The sequence below is a fragment of the Pseudopodoces humilis genome, chromosome 3 (genome assembly GCF_049639895.1).
Source record: "Pseudopodoces humilis isolate 2021_Gansu_Grassland_sample_001 chromosome 3, ASM4963989v1, whole genome shotgun sequence".
Taxonomy (NCBI): Eukaryota; Metazoa; Chordata; class Aves; order Passeriformes; family Paridae; genus Pseudopodoces; species Pseudopodoces humilis.
In genome coordinates, this window is record NC_142202.1 from 85,376,389 (window position 1) to 85,388,805 (window position 12,417).

Genomic DNA, 12,417 nt, shown 5'->3' on the forward strand with positions numbered 1-12,417 from the left:
GACCAAAGTAATTGCCCACTCTGATAATGCACTGTAATCTGCTGAACTATTCTTTTAATCCTTTCAATGTGAACATGAATTTACAAAATCAGCAGTCCGTAGAATAGGGGTTGACACACAAGGTTAATTATTAGTAACCCTGTCGATGGACAGAAATACTTAAAGCAGATTAAATACAGTGATTTTTCCTTTTATCACTCTGGAGACCAGAAAGACATCTGGATTCCTTGCCTTTATTTTCTCTGTGTTTAGAAAGTGCACTCATTTTGGAAAACATGGAAACATTAGAACCAAAGCATAGAAAGAAAACTTCTGGTTAATACAATGTGGAGAATGGAAATAAATTATTATGAAGTAAGTTTGTATGGGGTACATCAAACAGTAAGCTACTTCTCATCTGTAGTTAAGAACCTTGGATAATAACTATGTTGGCTTTTCTCAGCTTGAGACTACAGGCAGCATATGACTGGGATAACTTTCTATTTTTCTATTTTTTTTTTTTTAGGAACATTTTACATCTACACAAAAAAGGGGGATGATGAGGGTTTTTTTGTTTAGGAAGGACACAGTGTTGAACTGTTGAACTTCAGAGAGCTTTGGTCTAAGCTGAGTCAATATTTATTTCCAGAGCAGAATAAAGAATGTTTTCTCTTTCTTTTACAGCATATACATGTAGCTTACTTTTGAACTTCAGGTTTTAGGATTCTGTCCTTCCATTTCTAGGGAAAAAATAATCTGCTGGTTAAATAATTCTGCATAGCATGATTTTCAAGCTTCTAAAACTAGACAATTTGGCAATAAGTTGAGAAAGGAATTATAATTCAATTATAATTGTTCTAAAGTGAAATTCTTTTTTTCTTTCTTAGTCTGAAATTTTCTCACAGCTTTAACACCTGCTTGCTTTAGACCAAAATTTCATAAAGAAGTACTTTCAAAGCCTGAGGAATTTCTGGTTATGGTATTTTTCTTGGCCTATTTATTCTAATTTTGAATTATTCATTTAATAACTCACTTCAGTTCTTTCTTTCTCCTTTACCCATTTGTTCCATTCTATTCTTGCTATAGAAGAATCAGGTGGAAGTCAGGAGGGGTTGGGTTTATTTCTTGGAGAAAGAAAAAACCTTGATATTTTGCAGGATATGGGGAATTTCAGTCCCCATATATATTGGATGCACAGCAACAACTACATAAAATCCTGTCTACTTCCCTATTTCACTTACCCCTGTTCTTTGCATTACAACTGGGTGAGACAACACAGCTGGTGGCTCCTGGAGGACCAGAATTCCAGAGAAAAGGACATTTGGGTCTTGGGGGGGAGATAATGAGGCTGGCTCTGCTAATACGGCCAGCAGGGTGGTATTTGCATCAGGGAAAACCTACATGCCTACATTTGTGTTACATTTAAAAATCACAGGGCTTTTCAGCTTTATCTACTTGCAGAAGACATTTTTTGAGAGAAATTTTTCACTTTACCTACTGTGTAGTTTTTTGAAAAGTTACACAAGAGAGTGCTATCATCAGTGGTTCTGTGGGAGAAATAATACTTTTATGCTGTTTGCCAAAAAACCTGTTGAGTCCTCTGTTATAAACCATGTTATTTCAGTGTATTCTATTGTTAAACAGCTGTTAGAATGTAGTTGGAAAGATATTGTTACTAAACAGCAAATTCATATTTTGAATATGAAGACCCTTTCATGGGTCTGTAAACATTTAAAGTTTCACTGGGAAGATAGAAAATATTTGAAAACAAGATTACTAGCTCTAGCTAAAAACTCATGGCAAACTTGTTAGGAGATTCTTTTTCCTCATCTCTGACAAATATCCCTAGGAGAAACTTGCTTTAAAAGGTATAATTTTAGTCTATTATTTCTTTTCCTTAAAAAAACTTAAACTGGCATCTGAATGGGTAGGGGAAAAAAACCCTCTTTTGCTATTTGCATGTTCAGTAAACTGGAAAAACAACTGGAGCAACATGGAAATGTTGCCTTTTATTTCTAGATTAAACATATTCTCCACCCCACTCTAATTGTTTTGTTGGTTAGCCTTGTTTGCTTCACATTGTTCTAACCAATCCAAGTAATTCCCAAACTCATTTGTGATTTAAACCTTTCTAAGTCAGTCATCATGGCAGGTGGGCCAAAGGAAGGAATTCTCAAATGTGGGAGTGTCATTCCTAATCAGTGGAATTTAGTCGTGCTCCTTAAGCTGCTTAACCATTTTCTTTCATATTTTCTGAGATTTAGTAATCTAATTTAGTTTCTGCAGAAAATACTGACCTCTGCCTCTGCTTTTTCATCCCTTGCTTTTCTTCAACTATTTAACCGATAAATTGCTAACATTTTGAGAGCCTGTATTGCACCCTGTGGTTTTGCAGAGAGCTTGTGATATTGTAGTCACTTAAAGTTCAATACGTGTCAAGCAAATCGAGCACACTTGATGCATATGCAGGCCAGCAGTCATGTATGTTGCTCTGCAATTAGGAAGTAATACATGTTTTCCCAACATTAGCAACACCGACTAAATATCCAACTGCCTCATATTTGATGCCACTGCCCCTCTGAGAGACTTCTGAGGGTCCCTGGTCAGTTGGGATGACTTCCTTTCTGGAAGTGCCTTTGTCTCTCTATAAAGGGGAAGCCCAGAGAGTACCTTGGATTTAGTACTCAAATGTCACACAGTCTAAAGTTAGAGGAGAATGCTGATTCCAGCATCTTAAGTTACTTTCAGCTAAATAATTTACTGGTCTTTAAAGGCATTTCTGTCCTGCCTATGCTGAAATGTAACTTTAGTTACTAGTTAAACTACTTAGGGTAACCAAAGTGTAGCTTTTTTATCATATTCCTTTGACGTGACTGCAACTGGAATACTGTGTCACTTTCTGTAGTTGATAATGGTAGGATGAAATGTCCTTGTCTCAGTTTATATGATATGTTTAGGAATTAGTGGATATGTTATTTTATATATAATTTTTATATATATTTTATATAGTTACATATATATATAATTTCAGACATGTTCCACAAGTGGTGTCATAGTTTACATTCAAGGCAGAGCTAAAGGAGCTAGTCAGCATTAGAATGTTTATAGCAGAGTCAAAAGGACAAAATGCATTTCCATCTTGGAAGGGACTTTTTATACAGTAAACCTAAGCCTCTAGATGAATGTGACAGAACTTTTGGACACTGCCCAATTGTGCAGCATGGTTTGTACAAGGTAGCACTTTTTCAGTCATGCTTGCAGACTTCATACCCCAGTCAAACTTTATAAGCTCCAAGCCTCTTCACTTCTCCTAGTATCCACCCCTGTCTTCCTAAATGGCATGGCCAGATTCTTGTCTGATACCCCTTTGTTTACCCCTCCACCACCAACAACTCTCTTTGACTTTTGGGCTTGGTAGACCTCTGGATGTCAGCAGATATCACAATGTTGGCTTCTCCTAAGCAGTGTAGACAGTGGCCTGGGTAAAAACTGGATTTGGTAAGGAGCTAGTGTGCCAAAGCTGTCCTGGACTTCAGCTAAGACTGCAGACACAGAATGAAAGGTCTCTGCCCTCTAGACTTGGCCACAGTGTCACTTGCAAAGAGAACAACAGCTAGTGGGTTGTTGCTTCTGCCCAAAGCCTGGCACAGATAAGAGGAGGGAACATTTCATGCTACATCTACCTCTTACCATTATCCTGAGCAGTACAATTTAATTATTACTCTGGCAAAGTTACATTTAAAACCTCAGAGAAAGTTACTTGTATATTTACTCTTCTATCAAATATTATTTTACATACTTGGATGCTTTTCAGTACTGTATTGAGGGTCAAAGAGTCCTGTTGATGCTTCTGTGGCTAAATCCTTGAACTTACATGAGTATTTCCTCTGAGATTTTGCATGGCAAAAATTTGGCAATTTTAAGTCTCATAAGTATATAGTTGATAAATGGGTTTTTTGCAAAAAACTTTGACTATGAAGTTTTAAAAAATCCAAGATGTACTTTGTTTATTCTTCTTTATTCCACACAGATTTAATTCTCTATGGAAGTCCTATGACATATACTTAATAATAGATAAAAAATTATTTAAAATTAATAACATTTTTTTAAAGTAATAAAGGGTTAATACAGTATATGATGTGTATTAACTCTTAAGTGGTTCTAATTAGTGTTTCAATTATCTGGGCAAATAAGTGGGATGAAAATTATATGGGATGTATTCTCATTCTTATTATTGTTCCACTCAATTGATGAACAGAAAATCAATAAGCCAGTGAAAACTCTCTTAGCATGCGAATTCATTATGTAACTGTTTGTTTGTGAGAATTCTACAAAAGGATCAAGTCTTCAAAATTTCAGTGAAGATGGAAACGATTCCGGACAACCTAAAGGAAGGTCAATTGTAAATTCTGTAATCTTATGTATATTACATTAAAAGGCTGAATATAGTAGATCTGTTAGAAAGATGTTAAATCACATATTCAGTGGTTCAGGCATTGATTTTTACAGATTTTTCTGGTAACCACAGCCTAGCACAGGAGCTGTGGAAGGGTTGCATCCTGGTGGTATTCAGACTTGCAGTGCTGTGCTACCATTTCACACCATTTTTCATGTGCCTTTCCCTAGAAGCACAGAATGTTTGCCAGCATGGATGCAAGCTGGTCTGTCTCAGGCCCCTACAACTAGGGTGGCTGCTTTCCCTCCTTAAGAGTTTCACCTCTAGGAAACATATGGATTCTGAAGTGTCAGAAGTGCATAAAACCATACAGATTCTGGCAGTCTTTTTGTTAAAGCCAGTGCAGCATGCCTGTTGGTTGGTGGCTGGCCTGAAGTTATGCACTGTTACACAGAGGGCTGCTGTGTAAGAAAGGTGGGCTGGGGACGTGGCCACACGGCTTTCTGCTCTAATTACTGCCTGTAGTGACTTATGGCACAGAGGAACATTTCATCTGATCAAGAACAGACATCAGCACCTGGACCAGCTTTACAGAAACTCTCCTATAGGCTGTGGGGAAAATGTAGGTGCTTCTAGGACATGACTTACATTGCATTTTAAATGTTTACATGAGGACATTTCAAGATGCCTTTTTTTTCTTCAGAGTAAGCAGCTTACTGTATAACCTATCCTAGGGCTACTTCAGTCTGGTATAACTTGGAGGAAGCATTACAGTCTTTCTAGTTATGCCAGGGATGGGATTCCTCATTTTTTGGGCTCCAGTTCCTCTCTCACTTTCTAAAACACCACTGCAGATCTTGCAGTGGTGGCCTATAGTTTGAGATAATCTATCCTTACAGACATAATGTCAATGTTTACAGGAAATACTATGCATTTGTATTCTGGTCTTCTGTAAACTAACCTCCTTCTTTGCCTCCTTGGAAAAGCATTGTGTTTGACAAAGTGCCTGCGGTCTGCATCTGACAAAAAGATCTTTTTCTGCATTTGAAATAAAATGGAAGTTTTTTTCTTGAATTTTGTATGACCAGGAGAACTTTTGATATGCTTAAGAGGTTTATTATAACATTTTAACTCTCTGAAGTACTGCTTTTGTTTCATCTCTGTATAGCAGTGACTGTTATGAAAATGACATGAGAAAACAAGTTTCTAATGGTGATCATAATTTTAGTCTTTGTCTTTCCTTCATCAGAAATGTAGCAGTATTCCAAGTCAGAGATGTAGTTCAGAACTTCGTGATTTAACAAAATTTTAATGCATTTTCTGGGTTGTAAGATGAAGGTCAGTTAGAGGACATTTTTCCTTTCTTTTTTTTTTTTTTCCCAACATAAAAAAGGTTCTAAAAATTATGCAAAGTGCTTTAAAGTAATAGGTATTTTAACACCATAGGATATTTTGAGGGAAATTAATTGAAAATTCTGTTTATGTTTGGTTCTGTGATCTCTCCAGGATACCTAATTATTTCTTGAATTGTAAAGTTGGCTTTCCTAAGCTTGTGTGAGACGCTGTCATTGCATTTATGACCTAGTATAAAAGGCCATGTCTGCCACCTCCTTTTATTTACTATGCCACAACGTTTCACAATATTGTTCTTGTTATGAAAAAAATCCTGTATTTAAAATTATCCATTGCATACAACACTAGAATGCTAAGATCTACTTTTATCTAAGATGTTCTGTTACTGTATAATAGTTTATTAACTCGCAGAACTAATAACTTCAATTATTGACATTTTATGATATTAAATGTTATATCTTTCCTTTATTGTAAATAGCACTTAAATAGCCTCCCAGTGAATTTAAGAAGAGTTTCTCAAGTGAAACCTAGGCTTGTGTTGGGACATAGTTTGAATTTATCTGTTCAGGGATATGTCTTAACCTGTGAGAGTAAAGCTATAAAACTTATTGAGCTGTTCTGAAAAGTTTAATCATAAGAAAAAGTCTTTTTGAGAAGGAACTTTAGTTCAAAAATTCAAATCTTTGCAAGTTAGGCTCAATGTCAGATTCACCCAGAGTACGTCTTCAAATGGCTACATTAAGAAATAAAGTTGTAACACTAATGTTAATGTGATGATCTGAATGGATAAACATGTCTGAAGTGAAGATAAAAAGATGTGGTAAAGCATGTATTTATGCTTACCACTACTATAAATGGTGATTTTTAAAAGCTACCCTTCCCTGTAACACTCTAGACTTTTTTAAACCTGAACAAATTTATTAAGCATTACTTCTGCATTTGCTTTTCACATTTGTGTGTTGGGATTAGGTGCTTTAAATATGTGGTCAGATAGGAGCTTAGGTGAAGAAACTAATTAAAAGCCTAAAGTTAACCTGCCAGGGTTGTCATAGGGAAGTGGATGTGTTTGTGACAGGTAACTCTCAGGTGTGATCCCATGAAGGGAACTTCATTTTGCTTAATCACTCACCAAAATTATTTACTTGAATCTTTTAATGCCAAATACAGGTTATATGGCATTGTAAACTAAAAATGTTTACTCAGAAAGTATCACTGGTTTTAATGCATATGGAATTTTTGCACAATGAAAAAGAAGTTTCAATTAAACCCAATGGCTAAGTAGTGTCAATCACTTAACATTAAGGAAAAAAAAAATCATACTTTATTTCCAGATCACAGGAAGAATTCCAGGAAATAATGTTGTCCCTCTATTTCTGATTCTAGGGTAGCAGAGGGGAGACAGGTCCTGCAGGTCCTCCAGGTTTACCAGGGAAGTTGGTAAGCAGTTTATTTCCATATTCAATGCTCATGCTTACTTTCAAGGAGCTATAGTATCATCTGGAACTATACTTACCCATTTATCCATGCAGGGAGCTGAAAATAACATTGAAATGAGTGGTGGTTCAGGTTTTTTTTTCAGTCTTCTGTTACTGTGCTAATATTAGAAAATGCTGTTTTAAATGACATGGAGGTGTGTGTGACTTTTTCTTCTACTTGATAAACCCATAAATGCTATGACATGCAAAGCTGAGTTGCACACTCCTGTGTGGGCTCCTGGGAACAGGAGCAGTGTGAGACTGGCTTTCTGCGAACAGCTACGTGAAGCTAATGAATGGAGCACAGTATGAATGCCACCTTTTACCAGAGCTCTAGCAGTATTTACACAGAATCAGTTAGAAGCATAGCTGGGGAGGTCTTGGCTGAAAGAGCTCACTGTTACAGAGGAATGTGCAAATCACAGAGTGCAAGATCTTGGGAAGTATTTTTCAGAGAACCAGTCTGTTGTTGAGGGACTGGAGGGTAGAATACTCTGTAAGTCATTTCTGTTGTGACTGTCAGCAATAAATTCATAACAAGATTCTGTTTAAAGTGCTATACTTTGGATCAGCCCAATTTGCATCAGATAATCCTCTTTCATCAAGCTAAGTCTGTTCTGGGAGTAAGGTTCTGCCCCATCTGCTTCAGGGAATGACCCTTAGCTATTCATTCTAAACAAGACTGGCTAAGTTTACATCCTTGACTTATTTTCACAGGGTCCTCAGGGTAATATTGGACTTCCTGGACTGCCTGGTCCTCCAGGCCTTCCTGGTGGTAAAGGTGACCGGGTAAGCAATGCACTTGTACATGCAGTTTGATGTCAGGCATAAACACAACAAGTTGATGACTGTTTTCAATTTTTTCACTAATTAATGTCTGTTTTCTTGTTTTGTATGTAGATATTTTAACTGCTTGAAAGTGCTCCTTGTGCCTGTTAACTACTTATAGCTCATAAACATATACAGGAAGAGTCCTGACAGTGTCACTTAAGGGACTGAAATATGATTACTGCTGTAAATATTCTTTCGGTTTTTTAAGTCTGAATTATTTAAAGACCTAAATCATACTGCAAATACTGATACAGCTAGATATGAGATGGTTAGTCAGGGTCTGTGGTCACTAAAGAGCTTTGCAACTTCAGCCCTCACCTACAGTAGTAGTGATGCCTGTCACACATGTCTTGGGGCCTGCTATGGGAATGCACATGATAATGCAGCTATTGAAATGCCTATGGGTGCATGCAGAATTCTAGTATTTTGTTGACAGGGAAGGATTGGGCCCCAGGGACTTCACATAACTGCAGAATATATATTGTTTTGTTCTATAAATGTTAGTGAAGACAGTATATAAAGCTGGAGATGTTTCTTCTCTTGGCTACAGAAGACTGCAAAGGATGGAATTCATTTGCCAAACTCCTGACATACTTGATATAAAAATATTAAGTTCTCTACTGTGTCTTCCTTACTTGAGGCATGTCTACATCAGAATTAAATGAATTACACTTGTGAAGTGCCTCTTACATCTTCCTGACAACTATTTGCACTGTTAGTCAGACATAGGTATAACTACTGTAGAATGTCTTAGCTGAACAGAGGAATCCTGCCCTTGGTGTGCTCCCAGTGTACATCATAGGGTTTCTGGATAGGGTTTGCTGTTGTTTTTGGCAGCTTTTTAAAAAAGCTATTCAGATACTTAAAAGCAATCTTCTGAATCTTTGATGTTGTTGAGGTATTTTTTTTCATGTTTGTTTGGTTTCCTTTTAATGCTGAGATCAGGACACAAGTTTCTAGTCAAATGTAAGTATTGACATAAAGGAGTCTTGTTTTATTAGATTGGTAATGATTTATATTTTAGACTTCTCTAGATGGAGATTGGAGGTACTGAGGAAGCAAAGGCAGAGGGAAAATATCTAACATTTGTTGCAGTGCTGACAACCTCCCTCCAAAGGTGTTTGGTTTTCCTCTTTTTTTGTATAAATGGTCTGGATCTCTAGGATAAAAAGTAGAATGTAGATGCTGTAAACAAAACCAGAGTGATTCAGTTTACAGCCAGGAGGCTTCTGAGTATTTAACTGGCAGATTACAGTAATTTTTGCCTGGACGTATTTTAAAAACCTGAGGTCAGTTTAGTGCTCTGTGCAAATACCTTAAAGTCCAAAGTGCTATGCTAGGAAATATTTCATTCTGTGATAGCTTTTTAGCTCTCCACTTGTATCCTTGATTCATATTTTATTTTCCAGTTGCATAGAGGTTGGAGTGAATTTTCTGGGGCAGGCTTAGCATGGCTGCAGCCTTGCCAGCAGCACTGACCTGCAGTATCAGTATCTTCCACGTCACAAGCCTGGAGAGCATTGTGCCGCTCTGTCCTTCCTCTCCCCATCAGCTTTTGCAACTGCATCAGTCTTACACAAACAACCTTGTCAGGTTGGAAATGGCTGTCTCTGTAGCCTGTTAACCCCAGTCTTTGGGTCAACCCCTTCTAGGAATAAGTTCTAGGCTGAAGTAACCTTTTTTCCTTTTCTGATTTCAAAACTTCATGGTTTGTCCACAGGGATCCTATAAAGTTCTGTTGTGTAGCTGTATCTGCACGATAAGAGTTGATGTAAATAGCAGCCAGGAGCCAGTAGAACTCATGAATTTGATACATCAATAGTCATTCTTGATCCCAAAGCTGTTAAATATTGTGAACTATCTGTTGGCATCTTGTCTACATGCAGGTGATGACCTGCATTTAAAGAATAAATCATCTCCAAAGTTACCACCAGAATCATTTTTACTGAAGTAATATGTAAAAGTGAGAGCCGACAAAGTTCAATGGATATAGTAATGACTGAATGTTAAAGGTGTAAAATCATATGCTACTGCAGGGTCAGCATTCCTGTTTCCAAGCCCATGTGGACCAATCCTCACCATGTCACCTTGTTCCTGGGTGGATTTTCAGGTTGGAAAAGGAGGTCACAGCCTAGGTCTTTGCCTCCTTTGGAGCCTGCACCAGACTGCCAGTAGTCTGGGCGAGGAGCTGTGTGCTTCAGGCGCATCACCTGACTTATTTTCACAGATCATAGATCACCTGATGTGGTCTAGCAGAGAGAGCAGTGCAAGGCAATGTAAGAGCAATGGCTTATGCTTCAGTGAACCTTACCAGCTAGTTATGCCCACACAACATGGATAATGGCCAAACCCCAGCACTCACCACTTAGGCAGTTTCTGATCCACATATTCTGGATTGGTTGCATACACTTGGGTTCTGTCTGTTTTAGTCACTTAAACAGCACCAAGCTAAGTTCCAGGCCTTGGCATTGCAATGTGATCCTTTGTGCTGCTAAGTAGTTAAAGTAGCCCCTGGTACAGTTTTGGACCATGCTGACAGGCAGTTTTGCAAATAGTTCTTGAGTATAATTTGAGAGGGATTTTTGCAAAATACATAGGCAGTATGTCAAGAAAACTGAGTATTTTCATAATTTGACATCTTGCATTATTGCCTCCATTGCAGTTTTTGGAGTCAATGTAGAATTAGATACCAACAGTTTCAGTTGTGATTTTTATATTTGCTTATACAAACATTACAGGACAAGGCTCACAGAAGAAATAGATTCTTCTGTGTCAGCTTTATCTATTGGCAGTTTTACTGCTCTGAAGAAGAGTAAGGGGAGAAAAAGATCCCCCAAAACAGTATTAGGTTGGAAACCAATGTCTTTTTTTTTGTAAGTGGGAAACCTTAACAAGGCACAAGGTTGAGGACACTTCAGACAAAATCGTTTCAGTTGTTTGATGAAGTTGGAATGCTAAATAGTTCTGTCATTTATACTGCTTATCTTTGTGGATAATTTAGTATTAGCTCTTCATCCTCAAGAACATGAGAACATGTCAGAATTCATTAAATTTATAAAAGCTGCACCAGTCTGTGTGCCTATATCTTATGTGAATTAAATTGATCTCTGAAATGGGAGAGAAACTGCTGCGTGTCTGTCTGTTTTACAAAAACAGGATTATCATGCAGAGTTATAGTTTGTTTGGAATGCATATCTTTGAACATGCACAGACTGCAAAGAATATTTAAAGGATGCTGTGGCTGGTTTTCTGACAGAATACAAATACAAAAAGATTTTCCTGAATGATATGCTGTTTTAAAAACTTATTTTGCTCTAGAAAAAATTATATATGTTTGAAATTAATTGAGCCATTAATATATTTCTGTTTGTTTCCTGCCTGTCCACATGAGTATGTTTTATTAGAGGATTCTGATATGAAACATAATCTAATTTCTTATTAAAATGGAATATTAACTTTAAGCTACAAGTCCTTCAGCTTTGACTACAATGATCAAAATTCTACACACAAGTTTGCTAAAAGACATTGAGATTGCAGCTGTACTTGGATGTCTCTGCTTTTCCCACATTAGCAGGGCTAGTATAGCCTACAGCAATATAGAATATATAATAATGCTAGAAAAAGTGATACACTTACTGAGTTTGTTTACTTGTAGCTTCTAAGCAATTCTCAGAGCAGACCTGTAGCAGCTGCAAGGACATTTGTCAGGTAAAGAGGAGATGTACTGTTGGACAGTCAGAATCTGCACTGTACAGTGTGGCGGTGGATTATGTGTTCCATACTAGTGCTTGCCTTCACTCTGTCACATAAATTACGTGGTAAAATTCAAGTGCTTTCATTGTCATTATTAAAAATTTGCAGCTTGAAAGGTCTCTTGCATGAATGCAAAATTTAGGATCAAATAACATTTAGTGTGCTTTAGAGCCTGAACTTAAAAATTCTGAAGACTTGTTCTTAATTAATTTTTTTTTAAAAAATATTTTTTATCTTTAATGTTTTAGGGCTCGGTGGGTGAACCAGGACCCAAGGGTGAACAAGTAAGTCATGTTAGAGATCATGGGACTTTAAAATCACAGTGCCAAATATCATGTAAAGTTGACTACATCTGAAGGCTGACAGTATATTTTCCTTTGATATAGGGTGCACCTGGAGCAGAAGGAGATGGAGGAGAAAAGGGTGACTTAGTAAGGCGCTTTTTCTTTCTTTTACCTGATATAATATGCTGTTGTTGTAAACTAAAACTATAAATTATTGTTGGAGTGCTTCAAGTGTTATGTTTTCATCATTGAAAGGCACATTGCAGTTTTATACCAACTGGCCCTTGCAGAGCACAGTAGTTCTATTTGCCTGATTACTCTATTCCTGCTGTTTGAAAAGCACATT

The 12,417-nt window shown here is 37.1% G+C and overlaps 1 protein-coding gene across 2 annotated transcripts in view; it reads left to right on the forward strand.

Moving 5' to 3' along the window:
* The window catches only part of COL9A1 (collagen type IX alpha 1 chain), a 63,124-nt gene that overhangs the window by 39,540 nt on the left and 11,167 nt on the right, over positions 1–12,417 (forward strand). For both annotated transcript variants that reach the window (XM_005518127.3, XM_088053707.1), the window contains exons 29-32: positions 7,112–7,165; positions 7,921–7,992; positions 12,036–12,071; positions 12,174–12,218. In XM_005518127.3, the coding sequence (XP_005518184.1) occupies positions 7,112–7,165; positions 7,921–7,992; positions 12,036–12,071; positions 12,174–12,218 (207 nt within the window). The remainder of the gene's footprint in view (positions 1–7,111; positions 7,166–7,920; positions 7,993–12,035; positions 12,072–12,173; positions 12,219–12,417) is intronic.